Here is a 26,155-nt window from a genome sequence, read left to right as displayed (position 1 = left end):
TGCTGACTTTTTGGGACTTTGTGGGTATAGCTATTGTTCAGGGCTCTAATTGGAGGTCCAGTGGAGTCGAGGGTATGGCCTTGGTATTCTAACTGAGGGACTAGATGGGAGAAAGGCCAGGGTGTAGTTCCCACATGGAACTGTTCCCAGCAGTGCCCGGTTAAAAGACTTGCAAGGACCTGTAGGGGGAGGCCCAGCTGGTATCCCCTTTCAGGTACTGTACGGTTCACATCTGCCTTCAGAATGCACATCTGTAGTCATTCAAGGTAGGTGCTCAGTTTTCTTGTCAGAAAGCATTCATAGTCATGGCCTGGACCTTACACATGAGAAACCAGCCATGTGCTGCCAATACATGAGCCCCAGGAAGGGCCTTAACCATGCTTCATGCTTTGAGAGAAGCTTGGGAAAGTGGCAAGGAAGGGGCTGGTGGGCCCACAAAGGGTCCCTGGAGTTATGAGAACTACAGCTGAGCTTGTGAGGGCTGAGAGATGCAGGGTCACCAGCACAGGCCAAGGTCTGGCGATGGTTGTGTTGAAGGTCAGGGATGGTATAGGAAGAAGACCAATGGAAGGTTGGCTACCAGCCTCAGCGGACAGACAGCCTTATGGGTAGCCTTGCCACCTGGAACAGGACAGCCTGGCTCTGGCTGTCACCTTACCACAACCTTGATCTTCAGAGACTTCACCTTTCCTCCCTTGAGCAGGGAGGGATGTTGCCACCACACCCAGGCACCATGGGGTCTTCACTGCAGTGAGGGACACCACGCACGTGCTGCACAGAGAAGACAACCCACAGCCTTTCCTCCTCCAGATGTGCAGTCCCTGCAGCTGTGCCAGCACATGTCTTTCCCAGCTACTTGACAACCCCCAAAAGACAGAGACTCTCCCCCCTTCTGTCTTTCCCTGGATTTGAGTCCTGCTTCCTCTGGGCTCAAGCAGGACTTTCCTCCCTCGAGTCCCTCAGGCCCCTCCTCAGTCACTGGATTGTGGAGTGAACCTGAGGATTCTGGGTCTTCCTTCACAGTCAGTGCTCCTAATGCCTCACTGCCCTGAGCTGGGCCTTCTCCTAAGCAGCCGGGAATGGTGAGAGCGGATGCCACCTCTGTTCAGCACTCCCCCCCCCTTGCCCCTGCCCATCTTGTCCCTGAGAGTTGGGAGGTTTTGTGGCTCCCCCAGCAGGCTGGTACTGGCTCCCTCACCCTGCACCAGGCCTTGCCTCCTCAGTGGGTATCTGTCCCCAAAGCCCAGAGTGATCTGGGAAAGGACAAAGGACTGCTCTCTCCAGTATCGGGCTCTTCCAGCATAGCCAGCGGCCAGGCTGCCCCTCCACCCGGCCCTACTAAATGGCTACAAATTGGAGGATAAAAGCACAGGCTTTCAAGCAATTTTGCCTTCAATCTCTGGAAACTGCCGCTCCCGGAGTCGCTGTGTGGGGACGGAGGAAGAGAGAAGAAAGAGTCTATTGGGCCCCGCGTCTGCCGCAAACAAACAGGCGGAGGGAGCCTTCTGCAGTTCCAGCCAGCCGCTCCCATAGTCCCAGCCTGGAGGAGGCAAAGCTGTACTGGGGTTCAGTGGCACAGATGTTGTTTACTGAGCACCTACTGTGCACTGGTGCTGGGGAGGTGGGTTGCCAGCAGAGCAGCACAGAGGTGGGCCCTGAGCCAGAGGTGACAGGAAAAGGACCCCTGTGATAAGCAGTTCTCCATCAGGGTTGTCTTGGGCCTGGGAGAAGGACAAGTCAGGGGCTACCAACAGGGACAGACTTCCACTTGGATTCTAAGTCAGGTTTATGGCCAGGCTGAGGGCCACACGGAGGAGTGGCCTCCCTCGGGTGTTGACCCTGGCTGCAGGGTCAGTCAGTTATCTCTTAACTCTTGGCACTGACTCTGAAGATGCCCCATGGGGAGAGGCCCTGACATATACTAGCTGGGGACACCCCACAGCCTAAGGGAAGAACCTAAGCTACAGGGGTGGGGGTGGGGCATCAGGTAAACCCAATCCCCTCCTCCACAGAAGAAGAAATGATTCAGAGTCAAGCCTGTGAGTGGAGTTGGCTGGGGTCTCTTTGGCAAGGCCTCCAGAGCCCCGTGGAGAACAGAGTCCTCTGTTCTCTGTCCCATCCCAGAGTTTCTGGATTGGTTCCAGGGGGTACAGAACCTTTCAATAAGAGTTAATAACAGTGCTCTTGCTGGGTTCGAGCCAAGGTTAGCACCCCATGTCCTCAGAGCGAACCCCCTGGTACTGTGCATATTCTCACATCTCCATTCTGCAGGGTCACCCCACATCATACACTGGCAGTAGGCAAGGGGCCAGCATTTGAAGCCAAGCCTGATGTGGAGCCCAGGCTCCTTCCATTCCATCTCCTTTTCCTGAGCAGTATTGTACTCTGCATACCACGGATAGCAATATCCAAGCTGGTCCCTCTGCAGGTCTCTGACCTTTGGAAAACAGCATCCAAGCTCCTATTACCTGCATACAGGGTGGCTAGGAGGGGTCCCCCGAATGGGCAGGAAAGCAAGGTGCCCGAGACAAGTTCTGTTGTTCTTTGACTGTTTTTGTTGTTGTTGTTGTTGTTGTTGTTGTTGTTGTTGTTGTTGTTTCATGAGACAGGGTTTCTCTGTGTAGTTCTGGCTGTCCTAGAACTCATTCTGTAGACCAGGCTGACCTGGAACTCAGAGATCTGTCTCCTGAGTGCTCGGATTAAAGGCATGTGCCATCACCACCCAGTTTGGCACTGTTGATCTTAACACAAAGCGTTTGCTGTGGAGAATTTGAGTTGAGGTTTTACGTAGCTCAGGCTGGCTTCAGATCTATTATGTAGCCAAGGATGACTCTGAACTTCTTATGTTCCCGCCTCTACCTTCCAGCAATAGGATTCTAACCAAGAGCGGAGCCCAGAGTCTCAGGCACACTGAGCAAGTACTCAACCACGGAGTTCCCCCTCCAGACCAAAAACAGTGTGTGGCAACTCCTTTAATACCATCACTCATGAAACAGAAGGCAGGTGAATTTCAGAGTTAGAGGACCGCCCTGTCGACAGAGTGAGTTTTAGGATGACCAGTACTACACACAGAAACCCTGTCTCGAATCCCACCCACTCCCCAACCAAAAAAAAAAAGAAAGAAGAAAAACAGCAGTCCGCTGGCCACTCACTGCATGCCCTCCACTGTGCTGAGAAAAGGAGTCAGGAAAGCGGTCCCTGTCTTCCCTAAGCTGCTGCCAAGTCAGTACTGTGACTAGCAGAACTGTGGACTTGAGGCTAGGCTGCCCAAGTGGCAAAAGTGTGCTTCAGAGGACACTGTGACTTGAAGACTAATACTTGTCCGAGCCTCCCCAACTGGTCTGTGTTGAGAGTAAAAACCAGGCACCTTAAGGGAACACCATCTGTGTCTGTCCCAGGCCAGTTTGCATGAACAGCCAGGTGGGGGAGGGGTGTCATGAATTCCTAAGCTTTGCTCCCCGGCAGGCTCCGCAGCTGGGCTTGGGGACAGCCAGGTGCCAGCATCATTTAAATGAGAGTGTTCGGGGCTCCTCCCCACCCCCACCCCACCCGCCGGTGGAAAATGGCACTTGGGCCGCTGTGGGCCTCCTGTCATTACCACAATTGCTCCACTGTTGGCAGTGCCCGCACCTGCTGCCAATTGGTAGTGCTGTGCTAACCTGGCATTAAGTGCCTGGGTCTCACCTTCCTGCAGGAAGGCAGGCTTCAGGGGGTAGGTACTGGCCACAGCTGGCACCTTCCTGCTGCTTCTCTCTGTCCCTGCACAGTGCTGCAAGCACAGGAGAGACAGGACGGTGAGATCAGCTGTTTTCTAGCTGTGTGGCCCTAGCAGGTCCTTCAGTCACAGAACCAAAGAGCCCCTTCCTTCCCTAGGGTCCAGTGAGGACAGGGTTGAGGACAGAGGACATCTCAATTCTGAAGTCCAGGCCTTAGGATGATAACACGCTGAGGTGGGGACCCTGGAGAAGGCTTTGGCTGCACAGAGGCTAGGGAAGAAACAGGGTTGAGCAGAACGTTCCCTGTACCTGTCTGGAAAGGGTGACCATGGTATCAGCTCAAGGACTGCGCTTAGAGCATGACACCAAGGACGGCTTTGGGCAATTGCACAGAACCCCCAGTCCATCCCTTTCTTAAACTCTAGTTCTCAAATGCAGTGGCTTCTTGCTTTACAGATGCCGAAGCTGGGGGACAGAGGGGGTTAGGTGGCAAAAACGTCCCGCGGCTGGTAAAAGGCTGGGCTGCAGCTGCCTCCTTCTGTGGTGACTTCTCAGTTTGTTATCACCCAGGACCATCTTGTATCCCTCTTGAGCCCAGCCTGACAGGCCCTGCTCAGGAGCCACATTCCTCTCCACAGAACCGGTCCTCCCTCATGTTGCTTTGTCACTCTGCTTTGGGATGGCCCCTGAATCACCACTTGGGAGGTAGAGGCCAGAGGTGCAGAACTTCAGAGTCATCTTTGACTACACTTGAGACTGAGGAAGGGGAGCCAGGTGTGGCTTAAGCCTATAATCCTAGCACTTGGGAATCTAAAGGAAGAAGGAAGATTTGAGGCTAGCCTGAGCTATAGGGAGTTTCAGGACAGCCTGGGCTATCTGTCTCAAAAAAAAAAAAAAAGATAAAAAGAAAGAAGAAAGGAATCAAAGAGAGGATAAAACAAGACCTAAACCCAGAAGCTCAAACATTAAAAAAACATTAACTCTCAGTGCTTCACTGGCATCTGGGGCACATGGTGCCTTCACATGAGCTACAATAAACTTGGGCAGTTTTGCTTGGGCTCTGTTTGTAGACGTGGTCTCTCTCTTGGGCTGGCTCAACTCAGTGCCAGTGCCTTTCCTCAAGCAGACAGACAGACAGTCCGTATGTCCGGCATCTCCCAAATCCTGGGGTTTCCTTTGCGGCTTCCCCAATTGCCTTCTTGTAGGATGTTTGTTGTCTTAGGTTTTTCTTCTCTTTTAGACAGGATCTCCCTCTGGAGCTCAGGATTATCTCAAATCCATGACAATCCTCCTGCCTCAGCCTCCCAAATTCTGAGGTCACCATCCCCAGTCCCAAATTCTCACTGTAAACATGGCTAGAAGCAGCCAGCAATGCCCATGCCACAACCCCGAAGGCTGAGCTGCCTTTCGGGTTGAGACTTGATTAACTACCCCTTCATTTTTAAATTCACCCTCACGTAAAGTCTGTGGGCACAGCAGGGACACATACGGATGATGCCTTGTGCAGACCCCGTAGCCTTCATCTCTCCCTGAAACGTTACCAGTTCAGCCTTTTCTGTCCACTTCCCACCATCATTCTGCCCCATTGAACTTTCACCAGGAGGCCTAGTGGGAGGTGAACTCAGAGCTGGGCACACTGCGGCACAACCACAATCTAATCCACATTCATGAGGCAGACACAGAAGAATCTCTGTAAGTCTGAAGCCAGCTTTATCTACATAGTGAGTTCCCGGCCATCTAGTGAGACCTTGTCTCAGATAAAACTGAGGTTACTGACCCAACGGCTCAGCTAAGGGCAGCACTTGGGAGGAAGAGGCAAGAGAAGGATGCTTGTTGAGATACAAAGCCACTGAGACCTCATCTTGAAAAAATGAAACAAGATAAGCCCATCTTACAGCATCTAGGTCTTTTCTAGCACATATCTCCACGCTTGTAAATTATTCCTCAAGAAAGTTGCTCAGAAGGCTTGAAGGCTCCAGGGCAGGTTTAGTTAAGGTAATGACCTCACTTCTCTGGTTCCAGTTTTTGTTTTTGTTTGTTGTTGTTGTTGTTGTTTTTTGTTTTTTTCTTTTTTTTTTTCGGAGCTGGGGACCGAACCCAGGGCCTTGCGTTTGCTAGGCAAGCGCTCTACCGCTGAGCTAAATCCCCAACCCGTTTTTTTTTGTTTTTTTTTTTTTTTTAAATTAGTTACATTGTGTCAATATGAGAGAACACCCAAGGGAAGGACAGAGAGGTCTCAGTTCTAAGAGTTTAGTGTGCAGTCTCTCTCTCACCTTATCCTTGGCTGACATCAAAGGGGGTCATTTATAGTCAGGAAGCAGACAGAAAGGAAGACAGGGACCAAGTATAACTTTGAATGTCCCCCACTGCTTGAAATCATAAAAGACACAACAGTGATGGCAGGGGGGAGTCCACAGACTTTCTACAGTTCTATAAACTAGACACTCCTCAATTCACTGTGAACTCCAACCGCTCCTCTATGGTCCCCATGAGGCTCCTCACCCAGGAGTGCCAACCTGACGGCAGGCTCTTAGTAGAGGACCCCATCAGATGCCGGGGAAGGGAATTGGTTGCAAGAAGCTTTTACCCCTGGGCTCCCTCCCAGGCTCATCCTCTCCGCAAACAGCTCTAAGCATAGCTAAGGGCTCGGTGACAGCACTGCAGCTGGGCCCTCTTCCAGAGCTCCTCACTGAACTGTTCTGTTTGAGATCCATTCCAGATCCACATGCCACCGTGATACATATAGAGGTCCATGCGCCCTTTCCCTGGTTCCTAGTGGAGGCTCAGACAAATGGCCAGCAGCTGCAGGGTCAAGCTAGGAGACTGACATCAATCTGCTTCCTCGTTTAACATGTACCCCGTTCTGTGCAGGTGCAGGTCATGCGTGTTCCGCTTGGCTAACCTCCCTCTGTAGTGCGGTATCAACACAAAACCCCGTTTGCTCACAGTGGCGTCAAGAGCACTCATGCTGTGCAGCTGTCCCTGTCCACTTCAAGAGCGTGTTTTATTTCTAGGCAGGGGTCAGCATGTAGTCCAGGATTAATCTTCTTACCTCAGCCTCCTAATCACTGGGACTGCAGGTATGTTTCTGCTGTGCTTGGCTCTCGAGAATACTGGTTTCCTCACTGGTGTCTAATACTAGGCAAACATGGGGCTCTAAGTGGCTTTTCACTCATATAGGCTCTGAGGACCTCTCCTGCTGCCTGCCCTTCACCACCTGGGCTCCTCTAGTTCCAATGTTCAGTTAGGATTTCGAGGACAACTGGATTCAGACTGGGCCCTAAGTCTGATGAGGTTATCCTTAAAAAGAGAATGTCAGATGTGGTCCCCACATCTAGAATACCAGTACATCTAGAATACCACATCTAGAATACTTGGGAGACTGAGGCAGAATTATGCATTTTGGGCTAGCCTATGCTACATAGTAAGACCCTGTCCACAAAACAGGGAGAGAGTAGGATAGAGGAGCATGTGGGTAGATGTTTCCATGAAAACAGAAGCAGGGATTAGTATAATGCAGGCATAAGCCAAGGTCTGTTGGAGCCAACTCTGAAAAGACCCTTTCCAGTGTCTTAAGAGAGAGCAAGGTCCTGTGCTACCTGGATCCCACATTTCTGGTATCATTTTATGTGTAGACAATTTGTCTCTGCCCCACCCTGCTTCTTGGGTCTCTGCCACTGCTAGGCTTCTCCATCAGAGGCAGCCCAGGATGGGCTATGTGCTGGGCACTGTGGCACCAAGATAGCAAAGTGTGAGCTAAAGGCCCCTGAAGCCCCCAGCCAGTATCTTCTTGTTGCCAGGGTAGATACAGGCACCCACACAAGGAGGGTGGGAGCCAAGCTAGACTTACCAGAAGCAGCAGCCAAAGTTCTGTGCCACCTGCCATCCAGCTGTGGCCCATGACTCGAATCACCACGGAGGGAAGCTGAAGTTCTAACTGGTTGGGAGGCCTGAAGCATCCAGCCTTTAGTTTGCCTGGGACACAAGGCAAGTGTCTTCTTCAGCAAAAACAGGAAAGAAATCAGGCACAGGAACCTCTCTGTGCAGAGAAGGGCAAGTGGAAGAAGGGCCTGGTAGCAGCAGCGAGGATAAGCCCTGAAAAAGCTGGAGGCTCGACTCCTGGAGCAAGTACATGAAAGTACAGCTCTGGATCGATGGTGCCAGGCCTCCTGAGTGGGGAGCAGGCCAAAAGCTGGGAAGCTTAGGGGAACTCTGCACCCCAAATCTTGGGCTCCATCCCCAGACCTGAGCTCCAGAGAGGCCTGGGAGTAGCCAAGCTGCAGCAGATGCCCATACACAGTCACTGTTAGATGACTGTCACCAGGAAGCAGATTGTGGAGCCCCAGCAAGGGCAGGCTAGACCCCACAGGCAAATGTGCCAGGAGAGAGAGCACCCAGGAACAGAGGGAAGCTGGCTGACTGTGCTGTCTGGGAAATGTCACCAGTCAGTGGGGACAGATGTTGGAAGATGGGAAGAATCCAGAAACAGAAGTGATTGGGGAACAACACAGGGCAGATGTGTGCTCAAGACAGCTTAGCTGCCTTGGCACTAGGCTCTTCCACTGCTCCCTGTTCAGATGATGGGCTACTGTGGTGGAAGGCCAACAATGTCCTAGAAGGTTATTGGGAGCAGACACAGCTTTGGAAATGGCCAGTAGTGATGCATGGAATCCACCTTAGGGCAGGGCTGGAACCCAGGCCGGGTCACCCTCATTCATCCCACATTCACATGCACTCAGCTAGGTGCCTTGCTGGGCTCAGATCCACTGAGGTTGCTGGGAAATAGCTTATAATCACAGGCCCTGCCCTGGAGGCAATCTCAGTCCCATGCTGCCTTTGGCCCTTGTGCGACTTAAGGCAGCAGTAGCTATCTTAGAAATGGCACAGTAAGCTCCTATCTATCAAGATGCTGCTGCACAGCTGGGTGTCGGGGCTCACGCCTTTTGTCCCAGCACTCAAGCAGGTGGGTCGCTTGAGATTGAGGTCAGCCTGGTCTACAGAGTGTATCCCAGGACATTCAGGGCTACACGGAAACTGTTTCAACGCCCTGGTGTCAGCAAAACTGGACCTCAGCAGTCTGTGTGACCCAGTCCCAGCCAAGGACTACTGGTGGTTCCCAGGACATAAGGCAGTTCTGAAGAGCCAGCCCACCCCAGGTCTCCAGGTCCTAGGGAGGCCTTCTGAGGTGTCCAGAGGACAGCGGCCACGAAGATGAAAGCCAGTGGTGGGCAATTAATGCTCTCAGGCCAGGCCTGACTACAAAACCCTTTGGTGGCCTGAAAGAGAAAAGCCACAGACACGAGACCCGCCCTGGCCTCCAGAACGCCAGGACCTTTGAAATTATAAGACATTAGAATAAAGCTTCCCGGAAAAGGACCCCGTGTTCCAGCTGCAGATCAAAACAGAATTGCTTCTGAAAGCTGAGGGCAGGCTTGCTGTTTCTGCAGCCCCACCCAACACAGAGGGACCTGCCTGTGTGCCAGAGCATGGCTAGCCTCACTCTAGGGCAGGGGTCTCCCCAAAAGACGAGCCTCATTTTCATTTTCCTCTCATCGTGCTTCTGAGGACCTCCAGGGCCACACTAAGGCATCAACCTCCCTGGGGAATATTCTGGGACATATGGTCCCCAGCCCGTACTACCTGGGGTCACTCTCCATAGGGCAGTGTCTGGAGGAGCAAAGTGGTTCCACCTAGCAAAAGAGGCTGGTGCTGACTCACAGGCTCAGGTAAGTTGTGGTGAGCTGAGCCTCTGGCCAGGGCAGAGTAGTGGCAGTCTCTGCCTCCAGGGACAGGTCTCTGGCTGTTCTTCCATACACCCTGCTGAGCTGAGCCCACGTATCAGAAACACTGCCAGCATTTAAGGTTCACATCGCCTTTGGTTGACAACCGGCTGGTGCATCCTTGAGGCACAGCCAGAGGCTGCGTGCCTGGTCGGATATTGGGTGCATTCAGTCGTGAAGCTCAAGGCTGCCTTGGTGTTCGGCCCCCACAGAGCTCAGTGTTCTGGGAATAACAGGGAAGGAGCTGGGCCCTCACTGTTCTCAGTCAGCTGGCACTGGAGAACAGAATATGGTCACTGCACCCTGCCTCCCTGACATGCTGGCACAGCAGATAGCTGCACAGAGGCTGCAGGACTGTGGGCAGACCCAGCCACACAAGGAAACCGAGGGCTACTGGGCCACAAGTCCTGGCCTGTGTGAGAAGCCCAACCACGGCTCTGCTGCTCAGCTGCATGTGCCCAGGCCGCCTGGCAGCAGTGTTTGCTACTGTCAGCCAGCAGCACTGCCCTCCTCCTAATGAGGTGTTAATTAGCACAAATGAGTCAACTCCAGCAAGCAAACCAGTCGGCAAGGGTGACAGGCACACCAAGCACCAATTCAGGGACAGGTGGCACAGAACACTCTATCAGCCTGGGACAGAGGGCAGGGGGCATTTTGGAGGGTGCCCCAAGTAGGTGTGAAAACAAGACACTGACACACTCATGTATTAGCAAGTACTTAGTCTCTGGAGTTCAAAGCGGCCTGCAGTTTACAAAAAGGTTGCTTTTGCTTCCTGTGACTGCTGGCCCACCCCTGTCCAACACTGGCCCTGGGGCACACAGCCCTGTGCTCACTACCACCTGAGAGGCTGGCGACCCTGCTCCAGCTCGGCCTCTATGTGGGCATCATGCAGCACCTTCAGGTGTAGAAGCAGCTGCTCCAGGTTCTCCCCAGTCAGTGCTGACAGGGCTATGACCTCCTGTCCGAGGCGGTCCTGGAGCTGAAGCAAGTGGGCTCTGGCCTGCGGGAGATCAATCTTATTTGCAATGATCACGTGGGACCTCTCTGACAGGCCTTCTTCATACTTCTCTAGTTCATATTTTAAATCGTCAACCTGTGTCCATGGCTCAGGCAAGGAAAGATCTACCACATACAGGAAGAAGCGACAGCGCTCGATATGCCTGAGGAAGCTGAGGCCCAGGCCCTTGTTCTGGTGTGCGCCTCGGATGATTCCTGGGATGTCTGCCACTGTAAGAGGTATAAGAGTTATGTCAGGTCAGAGTCCGGTTCTCGGCCTCCCAGTGCTGGGCTCAACCCTGGGGTCAGGTGACTCCCCTCAGGGAGACCCTTTCTGGCCCAGATCTCATGTTCTACAACTTTCAAGGAACACTGGGAATTGAAGCCACTTATCCGCCCCCAGGTGACTCAGCAGGCCGAGACACACTGAGGTACCTCAGCTCTCAGGTCTGCAAAGTGCTCTGAAATATTTGGGTGACAGGCATGGTGGATTAATCTAATGAGGAAGATTTAACACATTCCTGTCTCTCAGGCTTCAAAAAAGGGAGATGGCTCCCTGCATTCTATGGCTAATTTGATTATGGATACAAATCACTATCGTGCACTCTGCAGATATAAAGTGCTGTACAAATAACCTTACCAGCAGGCTTGCTATTTTTAATGGGTACATTATCTTCTGGAAAAAAGTTTTCCTCTTAAAATGGTACAGGAAAGGCTTTTTAAACCACATGCTGTCTGCATGACTGATACCGCCCAGTTCTACAGGAGAGAATGAGGAAGGCAAGAGGCCGTCCTCTCCTCAGGCTCCCAACTCAAGATTACAATTCCCAACTGAAGAGATCAGATTTCTTGGCTGGGAGGGGAGGGGTTGACTTTGACAGAGAACAGACTCATTAAAATTGTTTCAATCAGGGAAAACAATGTCTCATTTTTTAAGTGGGAAGCTAAACGCAGGGGTTACATAATTGCTCTCCTGAATCAAGGGCCATTTAAACCCATCCTCTGGCAGGGTTTTGGAGACTACCTGCTACCTGTTGGTGGCCTTCATAGTGAACAATCCCCACGTGAGGGTTCAAGGTGGTGAATGGGTAGGAAGCTACAGCAGGTTTTGCATTTGAAATGGCTCGAAGGAGAGAGGATTTCCCAGCATTCGGGAAGCCAACCTAGAAACAAAGTAAAAGTGCCCTGTGATCTCATGGAGGACACTGTGAATCCCACCAGCAGCTGGCACAGACAGGAGCACACGGGCAGGGAGAATGAATGAAAGCCACCATTCTCTCCCGGGTGGCAGTGTGCCCACCCTCAGGGACCCACTACCTCAGGGTGTGGCACAGACAGGGGCGTACCATCCCAGCGTGAGCCATTGTCTTGAGTTCCAAATAGAGGACCCGCTCCTGACCCGGTTGTCCAGGGGTGCAAGTTACAGGGGCACGGTTGTCATTGGCCAGAAAGAAACGATTGCCTTTTCCTCCTGCACCTCCGAGAGCTGCCACATACTCGTCTCCCAGGTGGGAGAGGTCAGCCACAATCTCATCTCCTTCTTTCACCAAGGTGCCCACAGGGACCTGAAAAGCACCACCACCACCATCACTGCCATCAAGTTCTGTTCTATAACAGCGAGGAAGAGGAGGGGTAGGGCACTACACTAGTAACTGCTCTCTTCAGCCACCAGAACTAACAAAATGTCTCTGCCCTGAAGAGATTTTATGGCTAGTCAGATGCCCCATACTGTGTTATAGAGTAAGACTGGCCTTCTAGCACTCAGGCAGCTGAGGCAGGGGGATTACAAGTTCAAGGACAGCCTGGGTCACACAGTGAGGCCCTGTCACAGTACCAGAGACCCATATGTGTATGGGGGCTTTTCTGAAGTGAAACAACCAAGCAGCAGGGAACCAGCATGGGAGTGTGGAACCTTGGGTGTTGCTGCCCCCACCTAGGCACGGAAGGTGTGTTCTTGGCTCCCTCTTGTGGGCCACCCCTTTAGACTCTCTTGGGTCAGAAGCAACATGGTACCACACCAGTGCAAAGGCATTTGTGTGGGGATGAGACTCCTAAAACACAGCACTGGCTGCTTTTGTTCCCAGCCAGGCGCTTTAGTCACCCATGGACTCTGTGACTAGGACCCAAGGGAACTGAGCCTGCTCCAGCTCCTCAGCTTACCTGGATGTAGAGGGTGGCACCACCACGTCCAAAGCAGTTTTTACTGCCACCGTCTTCTCCACTGAAACCCTGATACTGGGACAAGACCGAGGACAAGGACTTGACTTGCTGGTCAACTAGAGCGAGAGCAAAATCTCATGTTCCTTTGTGTTAAAACTCAGCCAATGCAGCTGCTGAGCAGAGAACAGTGGCCCTGCATCTGTCACCCTCCCCTTCCCCCTCCCCTGGCTTGGGTGTACGGCTGGCCGCCCACACTCTTCATTATCCTAACTGAAATAGAATATGACCTTTTTTTCTTCCCGAGACAGAGTTTCTCTGTTTAGCTCTGGCTGTCCTCGAACTCACAGACATCTACTTGCCTCTGCCTGCCTCTCCTGAGTGCTGGGATTAAAGGCATGCTCCACTAACCACCACTATTGCCATGGGCTTTCTGTCTTTTTTTCTTTCTTTGAGACAAGCTCTCACTATGCAGTCTTGTAGCCCTGGCTGGCTTGAAATTTGCTGAAACTTGCAACAGGAAGGCATCAGCATATGAGGTACATATGACTATTATCAATTAAAAACAAACAAACAGGGCTGGAGAGATGGCTCAGCGGTTAAGAGCACTGACTGCTCTTCCAGAGGTCCTGAGTTCAAATCCCAGCAACCACATGGTGGCTCACAACCATCTGTAATGAGATTGCTTTCTTTGGTGTATCTGAAAACAACTACACTGTATATAATAAATAAATCTTTTTTAAAAAATTAAAAAACAAACCAACAAAAATCACCTAGGGAGCTAAAGAGATGGGCTACTGGTTAGGAACATGGCTGCCATGCAGAGGCTGCAGGTTCATTCCCAGCGTCTAATGGCAGCTCACAACTGACTATAATTCTGCTTCCAGGGGGTCTGATGCCTCTGCAGGGCACACATGTGGAACATACAGACACTCAGGCATAGTGCTCGTACACATAAAATAACCAGCTAACTTCACTATGCTGAGAAGATGCTGGCCCCCAGCTCATTGAATGTTCATGTCAAGCATGTGCCCAGTACAGCCGAGGCCCTGCTGCACTTTCTGACCCTGTGACATGGCTGTTGTGAGGTTCCTGATGGGAAACAACCCATGCCTGCAATTAAGGTCTCTTGCCTTGGTGCACTGGTGCTGAGCATGCACAAAATTCATGAAGATGCTGCGTACACACCATGTCTGAGTGCAAATGCAAGACAAGATAAGCCACGGGACCTCCGCCCCTGAAGGTAGGCTGTCCTCCCCAGCTGCTCCCAGGGGACATGCCTCTCAGGATGATGTGTCCACCATTTCCTCCATCCCCACCATCAGGGCCTCCGAACTCCTTGCGGGGTTCACTGTGGAAGCAGCTCATGCCAGAGCCCCCACTTCCTCCACGGAACAGCACTCTCCGGTGATCCACGAAATGCCTTTTCTACAGAGAGTAAAAGGCACCAGAGGATGTTAGCACCCCTGCAGCCCTTCCAGGAGACAAACACATGTGCAAGCAAACACTTATACACATTACCACCCACTTGATAGGTACCTCTCTACTGACATTAGAGGCTAACCATGCTAATGTGATTGCAGTGCTCTCCAAAAGCCACAGGTAAGACCCACTCTTACAGGTCACCCACACCGAGGGCTGACGCGAACCACTGCACACACAGCGGGCGGCTGGTATGGTGTGCACACTTCAAAAGAGAACTGGGCAATTCTAGCGAGCACAGCTTGTTTAGGAAATGTTCCCTGAACACAGTGTCCTTCTAGCTTCTTTCAGACAGAACTGTCTTGCTAAAACACCAGCTCTGTCTTTACTAGAGGAAAACTGTAGCTGCCAGTGGGAGACGGTGGCCATTGGGGCACGCCTGAGCTTAGCTATGCAGAGAGACTACTTTCCATGGCACTACCTGAGGGCTTATGTGTGAAACGCAGGAAGGTAGGCAGCAGGAAGGTAGGCACAGCCCTTCCTTCTCAGGAAGGTTTTCTTTAGGCCATTAATGCAGAACACAGTGAAAGAAAAAGAGTTAACCAACTGGGCTAGAAAGATGGTTCAGAGTTAAGAGCCCTTGCTATTGTTGCAGAGGACCTGGGTTCTATTCTGAACACCCACATGGCTCATAAGCATCTGTAACTCTATCCCAGGACACCTGAATGAAGTCCTCTTCTGACCTCTGTGGACACAGGTACGTGTGTGGCTGAACACTCATACACTGCACGCAGCTCATCCTTCAGCTGGAGCCCCCTCCATCCCTGGCGTTGGACTATAGAATACTTATTTTATTGTGTGTATACGTACATCTATGTGCCTGAGTATGCATATGTTCCACATGTGTGTAAACGTGTGCCAGATCGCCTAGAACTGGAATTACAGGTAGTCGTGAGCTACTCTGCAGGTGTTGGGAACCAAACCCAATTCCTCTGCAAGAATAATAAGTCCTCTTAACCATCAAGGCATCACTGCAGTCCCCAGGACTGAATTGTTTTTAAGGGAAAAAAGGTGTCCAGGCTGGGGTAGAGCTCAGCAGTGCAGCATTAAGTCACCACGTGTAAGGTCCTGGATTTGATGCCTCAGACCACAAAAATAAACAAAAAGTCCCCAAAACAAATATCCTAGGGTTTCTTGGCCACACCCTGGGGAAAACCACAAGCTGTTACTTCAAAAAGAATGCAAGTTTGCATTGAACCCACAAAACCAGAATCCACCTTGGAGAAAAAAACCAGGTTGGAAACCATCAGGAAGGATCCCATACAAGCATGAACTGTTGGGGGGGGACGGCCCACAGGAAGCCTCCACGCTGTGTTCCTCAATCAGGCTCCCAAAGTTCTTTTCTTTAAGAAACATGTTTTTTGAGTTAGGTGTCTGTCACATCAATATAGAGGAAGAAATCATCCGCTTCAGGAAGCAGGTGAGTGCAGATCAAAGGAGCGAGTATCTGTCTAAACACACTCACTGCAAGCAAAACCCACTAAGAAGATGACGATGGCGGTGGATGCCTGTGACCCCAGATAGGCACACCAGAAGATGGCTCTTGGCTATACAGGGAGACCCCGTGTGAAAACAGTATTCTTAGACTCCAGAAGCAGCAAGACTTACAGGCAGATCATCCCAGGAACCTAAGGATGGTGGGAACTGAGTTCCCCTCTCAAGTCGTGGCACCTTCCCAGGGGGACCTCACACAACCAGGCTGCGATCAGGATGATGGGAGACAGCCTGGCTTATGGACTCTTTCTTCTTGGCCCCTGCTCTAGATTTGTCCCTTCCAGCTCTTGTTAATACCACAGACAGGACACAGGGCAACACTTCCCATCTCTTCCCAGCGTGACTGCACTGAGATATAAACACTCTCTTCTTCATTGTCAAAAAAAACAAAACAAAACAAAACAAACAAACAAAAAAACATGTTTTTTTCTCAGCTGCTCAACTGAAGCTTGTCCACCAAGTGAGTCCTAATGTGCAAGTCCTTCAGTCAAAGCTCATCAGAAGACAGCCTGTGGGGTGGCAGTGGCAGCACACACTTTTATTCCCAGCACTCTGGAGGCAGAGGCAGGAGGATTTATTTGAGCTCCAGGATAGCCAAAGCTGTTACACAGAGAAACCCTGTCTTGAAAAGCCAAGCCAAGCCATGAAAGGTTCTTGTAAACAGAAGAAAAACATCCTGTAGCAGCCTCATGGGTTTGGTCCCAGAGCCCATATAAGGAGTCACTGTGGTGGCCGATGAGAGACTCCATTAAAGGAAGTAGACAGTGCTCCCGAGGATGACAGAATTTGTCTTCTGGCCTTCACGTATGCATTACACAGGCACCTGCATGCACACAGGCGCCTGAATGCATTAAACAAATGAACAAGATGTCGGCATCTTGTTCATTATATGCCTTAAAGAACTTACAACTAAAGATATACCCAGTCCCCAGGGTCAAAACAGAACTTGAATATTCAAAACAGCTAAATGCAAATAAGTCAGTAAATGCAGGTAAAAATACTCTTAGGAGAGCTGAACAAGGTGACTAGGTCTGTAATCCTTCCACTAAGGAGGTGGAGACAGGAGGATCAGGAATTAGGATCACCTTCAGCTCCATAGGGAGTTAAAGGCATCTGGATAAGGGCACACGAGTTTCTGCCTCCAAACAGCAGAATGCAGTTTTAAGGCTGGGGTTCAGCTCTTAAGAGTACTTCAGGGGGTTGGGGATTTAGCTCAGTGGTAGAGCGCTTGCCTAGCAAGCGCAAGGCCCTGGGTTCGGTCCCCAGCTCCAGGGGCAAAAAAAAAAAAAAAAAAAAAGGAGTACTTCAGCACTCAGGCAAAAGCCCTGGGTTCCATTCCCAATACTCCAAATCAATCAATCAAATCAGGCCTTAGCCCTCCCTGGCCTCCTTGACCCCTCCTGGGCTCTGTAGGCCAGCAAGCCTTCGGCACAGTCACCTCTTCAAGAGCTCCATGCAGCCCTCAGTAGTGGACCATGGCAGGACACAGAATGCAAAGGATGCTACTAGAGACACTGGAGCAGTTAGGAGTTCTTCTGCAATTCTAGGGAACCCAAGTTAGGATCACAGTACCTACTTCAGGTGCCTGTAACTCCAAGGGATCCTACCCTTTACCCTGACTTCCACAAGTAAACACACACACACACACACACACACACACACACACACACACACACACACACACACACACACACACAGAGGCAATGGCACTTGGGGTGGGGCTGGGGCACACTCAAAGGTATCCTCCCTAGGCAGTGACTTACCAGTTTCTTCTCTGACAGTAGCTTCTTCCCAGAAGGCTCCCGGTGCTTAGCGTGGTCTACGATGCCCACAGAGAGCAATCTGCATGACGCTTGCAGAGGAAGCAGCTGGCTGGGCTTGAGGACAGCACATGTGGATGGAGCCCATTTCAAAACACTGTCAAACACAGTGCAAGTCCTGGCCAAGACAAGTCTGGTAGGTACCATGGCCCTAACAAAACATTCAGAATGATCCAGTAAGGCCCTTGGTTAAACATGAGCTTTAGACTGGAGCCAGAGCAGAGTCTGGCACACGGCAAACTCCAGAATGATGTCAGAGAAAACAAGCTGAACAGAGAAGTGATCTGTTGGACCCCACAGTGCATGGGCTTCTGTATCTGCCTGCCAGTGTGTACTCAGGCCAGGGCCTGGGCACACAGGTCTAGATAATTAAATCTTTGCAATGGTGAGTGAACCTCCCAGGAGAATATGAAGTACCTGCTTGGTGAGATTATTAAAAGGGAATCTAAACCTCAAGTGAGAATTTCTCTAAGTGAAAGCAGCCGTTTGCTAAATTGTTCCTGAAGAGCGTGCTCTTGGGTGGCTGGAAACCATTCAACTGACCAGGGAAACACTGAGTAACGGCACCCACACCAGACACAGCCACCTTTGCAACTACTGCCTCAGTCTCCGGACCTCAAAGTGGAAAGGCTGGGTAAGGACAGGCCAGCCCACAGGGGTGCACCGTGGCGTCTGTCCTACTGTGAACACAATAAGCAGTGTCTGTGTGGTCTCCATCCTCTGTTCCTCAGGCAGCTCCCATCCTTCTAATTTCCTGAGAGATGAGAGTGATGGGGGCCTCTGAGCTTCAGTGGCTTGTGCTCTAATGAGGTGACGTGCCCTCCTTCAGCTTCAGGGTGGGGACCTGCCTCACAAAGGCCAGACAGCGTTAAAGCTTGAACATCCACCACACACCCTGCAGCAGGAAAGACAGCTAGTATGCTTCCATGATGATGGTACACACACAAAACCCTGAGGCCGGGGAGAGCTGGGCTGCTAAGCACACACAGTAGGCTGTACCAGCTGCTGGGCCATTCCGTACACCACAGGTAGGGACGCTGCTGGGCAAGGCCTCTCTGCCTGCCTGCTCTCTTACCCTGGATCCTGCTCCTCCACACACCACCAGTTTATTATCCATGTACCCATCTTCCTTGGCCAGTGCACAAGCTCTTGGCAGTGCTGAGTCTGAGCCTCCAATGGTTCTTGCTGTGGCCAGCAGAAGTCCACCTCGGAGTTTTGAGTCCTCCCGGTTTGTGCCATAGGTCTCAGCACCTTTCCATGCCCCCAGTAGCCCCAGCCCTGCAGACAGTTTACCTCTAAGAACCATGGGACCCACATCTATATGCTGTGTGACACCAATGTCTCCAGATGTTCACACACTGTGGAGGTTTGAATGGAAACTGGCCATAGGGAGTTAGCAATATTAGGTGTGGCTGTCTTGGAGGAAGTGTGCCGCTGGGGCCGGGTGGGCTTTGAGGTTTCAGAAGCTTAAGCCAGGCCCAGAGGTCCTCTTTATGCTGCCTGCTGGTTCAGATGTAGAACTCTCTTCTCCAGCACCATGTCTGTGTGCCGCTATGCTTCCCACCTTGACGATAATGGTTGATGAGCAGCTCCAATTAAATGCTTCCTTTATAAGTGTTGCCATGGCCATGGTGTCTCTTCACAGCAATAAAACCCTAAGACACACAGACATCCAGTCTGGTAGTCTAGTGCTGCTCAAATACTCTGTCTTGGTGGCTTCCTTTCTCCTAACAGTTTTTCTTTATGTGCACAGTAACCAGCCTAGCCTCATGGCCCCGTGTTACCACTTCATGGTGACACACACTACCTTAAGGCCATGTGATGGCCCTAAGGTTTTTTTGTTTTTTTACATTTTTGAATACTTTATTACTTTATTTTATAGATATGGGTGTTTTGCCTACGTGTATGTGCAATACATGCATATGTGAACATATCTACCTAGTATCTGTGGATATAGAAGTGGATTATCAGATCCCTTGGAACTGGAGTTACAGACAGTTTGAGCTTCCAGGGGGCCCTGGGAATGGAACCCTAGTGTTTTGTAAGAGCAGTCACACTTTTTTTTTTCCGGAGCTGGGGACCGAACCCAGAGCCTTGTGCTTGCTAGGCAAGCGCTCTACCACTGAGCTAAATCCCCAACCGAGCAGTCACACTTTTAACCACTGAGCCCTCTCAAAGTTTCTTTTTTGTTGTTGTTGTTGTTGTTGTTGTTTTAATTTCTACCAGTAGCTAGAGAGGTGGCTCATTGGCTCTGGAGAAGTTAGTGGTTAAAAGCACTAGCTGCTCTTCCAGAGGTCCTGAGTTCAAGTCTCAGCAAGCACATGGAATCTGATGCACGAAGGTGTACATGCAGATAAAGCGCTCAATACATAAGCAATAAAATGCCCTACCACAGAGCTACAACCCCAGCCCTAACTATGAAAGCAATCTTTTTAGTTTGTCATTCTTTTTTTTTTTTTTTTTTTGGTTCTTTTTTTTTTTTTTCCGGAGCTGGGGACCGAACCCAGGGCCTTGCGCTTCCCAGGCAAGCGCTCTACCACTGAGCTAAATCCCCAACCCGAAAGCAATCTTTTTAAAGCAGATTACTTTGGAGTGACTAGACTTACAGAGAAGTGGCAAAGGAATTCCTATACACTTTGCACACATGTGGTACTCTAAGACTCACTCTGCTCTATAGACCAGGCTCCAACTCAATAAGGCCATGTGCTACTCCTACCTGGCTACCACATGGGCATATCTTTAAAGATTCAAACAAGCACAAGAACAAACAGTCCTACATCTCCTCAAGAAGTCACATTTTCTAGAAAAAAATATTCCCAAATTTCAGCCTTGGTAGTTAAGTTCCTGGTAAATGCTATCAAAAAAGAACCTCAAACTTACATGTATTAGATTACTATCCAACCCATTTTATGAGTTCAGTGTAGTGTAGTCCCAAACCAAAGCCTAGCTTTCACACAAAGCAAAGTTAGAGGCTAGTACTCCTCAGAAAAATGTGCTGCTCTGAGGACCCCAGGCCAGTACCTAGCAGAGTTTGTTGAGAGAGCACAAGGCCACCTTTGCAGGTAGGTCCTAGCCTGCATGCTAGGGCACATGGCTGGGACCTTTTTGACACCCAGTAGGGAAACCAAGGCCTCAGCAAGCAGGATGGGGAAGAAATGTCACCTGGCACAAGGCAAGTGCCAGGCTGAGGCTGATGCCACACTTTATAAGGGAAAGCATGAGTGGCTGCCCCTGAGACCTAGGCAAGGCAGGGATGCCCTCCTGTGAGCCACATGCTCTCAAATGCTAAGGTGGTTAAAAAGGAAGAAGGAGGGGTTGGGGATTTAGCTCAGTGGTAAAGCGCTTGCCTAGGAAGTGCAAGGCCCTGGGTTCAGTCCCCAGCTCCGAAAAAAAAGAACCAAAAAAAAAAAAAAAAGGAAGAAGGAGGCTGTGGGCTAGAGATGGCCCAGTGATTACAATGTGGACTGTTCTTGCAGATGACCCAAACTCAGTTCCCAGCACCCACATCAGGAAGCTTAACCATTTGTAGGAACTCTAACCCCTGTACTGGGTTCCACAGAAATCTGTTCTTTGCGTATACACCCACAGGCAGACAGACATATCATTTTTAAAAATCTTAGAAAGAGGAGAAGATAAGAAAGACTGAATACATAGAAAACCCCAGGAAAATCATTTATAGTACCATGTATTATTATACTGTCTTAGGGTTTCACTGCTGTGAACAGACACCATGACTAAGGCAACTCTTATAAGGACAACATTTAATTGGGGCTGGCTTACAGGTTCAGAGGTTCAGTCCCCCCCCCTTTTTTTTTTGGTTCTTTTTTTTTCGGAGCTGGGGACCGAACCCAGGGCCTTGTGCTTCCTAGGCAAGCGCTCTATCACTGAGCTAAATCCCCAACCCCTCAGTCCCCCTTTTTTAAATATTTATTTTATTATATATGAGTACACTGTAACTGTCTTCAGACACACCAGAAGAGGGCATCAGATCCATTACAGATGGTTGTGAGCCACCATGTGGTTGCTGGGAATTGAACTCAGGACCTCTGGAAGAGCAGTCGGTGCTCTTAACTGCTGAGCCATCTCTCCAGCCCCCTCAGTCTATTATCAAGGTTCGAGAATGGCAGCTTCCAGGCAGACTGGAGGAGCTAAGTTCTACACCTTGATCTGAAGGCCCCCACAGTGACAAACTTCCTCCAACAAGGCCATGCCTATTCCAACAAGGCCAAGCTTATCCAAACCTCCACATATATGTATTATATATGTATATATATATATATATATTATGTATGTATGTGTGTTGTGTGTGTGTGTATATATATCAGCAGCAATAAATTAGAAATTAAAGATGGCAACCATTTACCAGGTCTTGTAGTGTACTCCTTCAGTCTCAGAACTAAGGAGGCAGAGGCAGATGAGTATATGTTGGAGGTCAGCCTGGTCTACAGAGTAAGTTCCCTGCCAGCCAGGTTACATAGAGAAAACCTGTCTCAAAAAAACAAAACAAAACAACAACAAAGAAAGCAATCTTCTCTACCTAATTTTCAAATGTGAAAAGCGCTTGAACGTAAATTAAAAATACATTTTTTCTCATTTACTTTATGAGTGTTTTGCCCACATGTATGAATGTACACCACATGAACACCCAGTGCCCGTGGAGCTCAGAAGAGGCATGAGATGCCCCGGAACTGGAGTTATGGATTGCTGTGAACCTCTGCATGTTGGGGAACTGAATCTGGGTCCTCTGTAAGAGTAACATGTGCTTCTAACCACCACGTCACCCCCAGACCATTTTGTAATAAATTAATAACATGAGCCAGATATGGGATCTCACGTCTGTAACCCTTACAGTGGAGCTCAGGGGAGCAGGATTCCCTTGACTTTGAGGTCAGTCTAAGCTATTATGATTTCCAGGCTCTCGGCTACAGAGAGACTTTATATAAACACACAAGGCTGGTATACATATTTTACCTCAGCAAGTTCAGGACCAGTCTCAGCTACACGGTGTGAGGCCAGCCAGAGATAAGTGAGACCCTGCCTGAAAAACCGATCAATTGGGGCTCCAGAGATGGTCAAGAGCAGTGACTGCTCTTGTAGAGGTCCTGAGTTCAATTCCAGCAACCACATGGTGGCTTACAACCATCTGTAGCAGGATCAGATGCCCTCTTCTGATGTTTCTGAAGACAGTGACAGTGTACTCACATACATAAAATAAATAAATAAATCTAAACACAATTAAAAAAGCCCAACCAACAAGCAGCAAATGCTCCAGCCCTCGTGTGCTACTTGCAGAATTCTGTCCCTGTTAAAGTGGGTTCCAGTGATTAACCCATTGTGTCCATAAGGGTTCCACAGAGCAAAGTCTTTTACTACTCCCATTTGACAATGGAGACACGGAAGCAAAGAACAGAAACATAACTCACCAAGGACTTGAGCTACTGCATGAAGGGAAGAGTGTCATAGGAGTGTGGTACGTCAAGGGAAAAGCACTCTTTCTGGCTCTGCTATGGGCACCTGCCGGCACACCAGCAGCTAGACCTGTAAGGCACAGGCTGACACCATCAGCTGGTTTGGCACTGGTGGAGCCCAACTGAAAGTTTAGGAACAGCTGCAAAGCCACCTGGAGTCTTGACACAGAATTGGGCCTGCTTTGGCATGCTTCCTTCTTTCTGTGCTTCCTGTGGTGCATTTTCTTTTTTTTGGGGGGGGGGGGCTGGGGCGGTTGGTTTTGGGACAACAAGGTCTCACCATATAGCCTTGGCAGGCCTGGACTCACAGAGACCTATTTGCCTCTGCCTCTAAGTGCTAAGACCAAAGGTGGACACTGCCGCAGCTCGCTCCTTTCCCCACCTTCAGTTTGTGTGGCCACTCTTTTAACGGGTGGCACCCTGTCAGGGACTAAATGAAACCTCTTTCCCCTTACTGTTCTCTCTCTCACTGCCTTCCTAATGTTGTCTCTGCACTGTCTCATCCAGTGTCTACAGCCAACTGGGATTGGTAAAGTTAAAATTAAATACAATTGGAACGGGGAGATGGCTCGCTGGGCAAGAATGCTTGCTGTGTGAGCACAGGGACTCGAGCTGGGACTCCAGCCCTCGAAAAGCTACACACACTACAGGGAGGATGAGACAGGAGGATCCAGACTCAGGGAATGAGAGCGAGAGTCTCCAGGATCAAACCTGGGTCACCAGCTTGAAAGGCAAGCAACTTCACCCAACCCCACCCAACCCCCACAGCCAACCCAATACATTGACTGATATGGGATTGGTTATCATGTAACCTAGGCCACCTAGAAATCCTTTTTCTACCGAGGCTGGCCTTGATCCCCCTGCCTCCACCTCAGGGAGGGCTGAGACTGCAGGTGTGAGCACCACACGCAGTTACAGCTCTGGGAGTTGTTTGTTTTTCTTCTGTTTTAACTGAGGAGCTGGAGAACACAGTCTCTGCTACCACAAATTATGCAGTTAGTTCCACATCTGGGGAGGTTGAGGGGCCGACAATCTGGAGAAACCCCACCCTTAGAAATCCACCTTTTTGATCACTAACTCCCCTACCAGGTTAGTATTTTATCTCATTCTGTAGGACACCTAATATCCTCTTACCCACACATGTGCACGTGTGTGTGCGTGCATCGGCACACTTACGAGAGTAAATGAAGCCTAAGTACCTAGTTCTTCAGTGTGACAGGCCACATAGGGCTACACCAGGCAGGACGGATAAGGATAGTGCCGTCACAGAAAGCCCTAGTGGGCAGGGCCCACCGGCATCACACTGCAGAGGGAGGCTAGGAGAGCGTGCTCACTCTCTAATGGTGCTGTTGCTGGGCCAGTGAAGAGTCAGGGCCTGGAGCCTGACACCCCAGACACTTTAGAGCTGTACAGCAAGGCTTTCATGCATAGGGAATTTCAGTGCCACAGCCTGAGGGTCACTGTTGCTATACAGGATGCTGAGCTCCCGGCTACTGTCCACAAGAGGAAATGTCCAGGAACCTTTTGCCCTGGTTCCACAGTGTACTGACTGAACTGATTGTGTAGCTGGCGCTAGAAACACCTGCCACCACGCCTTCACTGAGAAAGAAGAAAGCACTGTGGGAGAGGGGTGTAGCTCAGTTGGTAGGATGCTTGCCCTCCCAGCATGCATGAAGCCCTGGGGTGGACCCCCGGAAACCACAGGCACTAGGCGTGCCATCACTTACTCACTGTGCTGCACTCAGTGGTTGGAGGTGGGAAGATGGGATTATCAAGGTCATCCTCTACCACACAAGAAATTCAAGGCCAGCCAGGGAGCCAGATATGTGGAAACCTGTCTTAAAAAAGGAGAAGGGGGAAAAACATTCTTGAGGAACGTTTTCATTCCTCCAGTGTTATTCTTTTACAGGCTAAGCACGATGGATTCATAGTATTTACAGTTAGCGAACTGAATTCTAAGCATTTCCTTTTCCTTTTGCTACAGGGTATCAAATCTCGCTGGGGCGGGGGGGGGGGGGGGCGGGGGCGCCGCTACTGTTTCCGCTACATACTGTTACATTTCATTACATGTGTTTGTGATCTACTTCCTTCTTCATGTGGAAAATATTTAGAAACCAGAGTATCATTTTGTCACCTGACAATTCACATTACACGGTTTTTACTTAATTACACGTCACTCAGAAGAAGAAGAAAAAAAAGTGTTCCTGCTGTGCATGGTGGGCAGATGCACTCTGGAAGCCAGACAGGCATCTGACTTCCAGGCGAGCCAGGGAAAGCCTGCTTCAAAAACAAAATAAAGCACGCGTTCAACAACGCTGCGGTCCGGTGTGCCTGCCCTATGGGGCCTTGTGGGACAGACAGACTGGAGGGACAGCTGCTCCCGACCCTGCACTCCAGTTTCCCAGGCTGGTTCACATGCAGGCAGGGAAACCTCCGATAGCTCCAAAACTGTTCTGAGCCTGGTCCTTTAGGCTCCTGAGTAGGAACAATGCTATTTGCTTTCACCCCAGCCACATCTCTACCGATCCTTAGTGTGCAGAATGTTTCTTTACCTCACCTTTAAAAGAATAAAGCCGCGGAGGCAGGGACTCAGGATAAGTCAAATGCCCAGTTAGGCGGCACGCCGAGGAGTGCATCCATAAAGGCTTTCCAAAAGACCTGGGCAAGGGTAACATTCTGTCATCGTTTTCTGTTCATGGTCTCACTATGTGGCCTAGGCGGGCCTCGAACTCCTAGAAATCCACCTGCCTCAGATGAGATTACAGGCGGGCACCACCAAGCTCAAGCAAGAACGAATCCCTCAGAAACCAACTTTCTGGCGCTCAGGCCGGACGGGCCGTCCCCATCTGAGCCACGACACACAGAAATCCCGCCCAGCCATCCCGCAAGCCACCCGCCACCGCAGAATGCACACCGGGAAACACCGCCCGCACCCACCGGCTCCCTGCAGGCTCCCACCTCCGCTCGCTCGACTGCTTCCGGGGCGGGTTTCTGGCCGCGCATGCGCAGTGCACCAGCAAGCCGGAAGGCGCGGTACCGCCTCTGAGCCCGGGGTCCCTACAGCACTGAAGCCAAAAGTCTACTATAAGGGCACTGAGGAACCTGAGCAGAAGAATCACCGTGAATTCCAGCCCATCCTGAGACACACAGTGACCCTGTCTCACAAAACCAGGGAAAAGCCAGGTGCGGAGTCTCACGCCTTTAATCTCAGTCTCCGGAAACAGAGGCAGGGGGATCTCTGT

The 26,155-nt window shown here is 50.5% G+C and overlaps 1 protein-coding gene across 20 annotated transcripts; it reads right to left on the bottom strand.

Moving 5' to 3' along the window:
- Window positions 1-10,200: 10,200 nt before the first annotated feature.
- Mtg2 (mitochondrial ribosome-associated GTPase 2) lies at window positions 10,201-26,008 on the bottom strand. 20 transcript variants are annotated; one of them, XM_063283429.1, is made up of 9 exons: window positions 25,872-26,008; window positions 25,471-25,571; window positions 24,645-24,747; window positions 17,389-17,596; window positions 13,930-14,077; window positions 12,653-12,768; window positions 11,839-12,057; window positions 11,517-11,655; window positions 10,201-10,723 (listed from the first exon to the last, which is right to left on the bottom strand). In XM_063283429.1, the coding sequence occupies exons 3-9, from the start codon at window positions 24,692-24,694 to the stop codon at window positions 10,329-10,331; spliced, it is 1,275 nt and encodes a 424-aa protein (XP_063139499.1). In that variant the 5' UTR covers window positions 24,695-24,747; window positions 25,471-25,571; window positions 25,872-26,008; the 3' UTR covers window positions 10,201-10,328.
- Between the last annotated feature and the right edge of the window lie 147 nt (window positions 26,009-26,155).

Source organism: Rattus norvegicus, chromosome 3 (assembly GCF_036323735.1).
Source record: "Rattus norvegicus strain BN/NHsdMcwi chromosome 3, GRCr8, whole genome shotgun sequence".
NCBI classification, from domain to species: Eukaryota; Metazoa; Chordata; class Mammalia; order Rodentia; family Muridae; genus Rattus; species Rattus norvegicus.
Note: the sequence above shows the minus strand (reverse complement) of the source record. Positions and strands in the feature narration are given on the sequence as shown.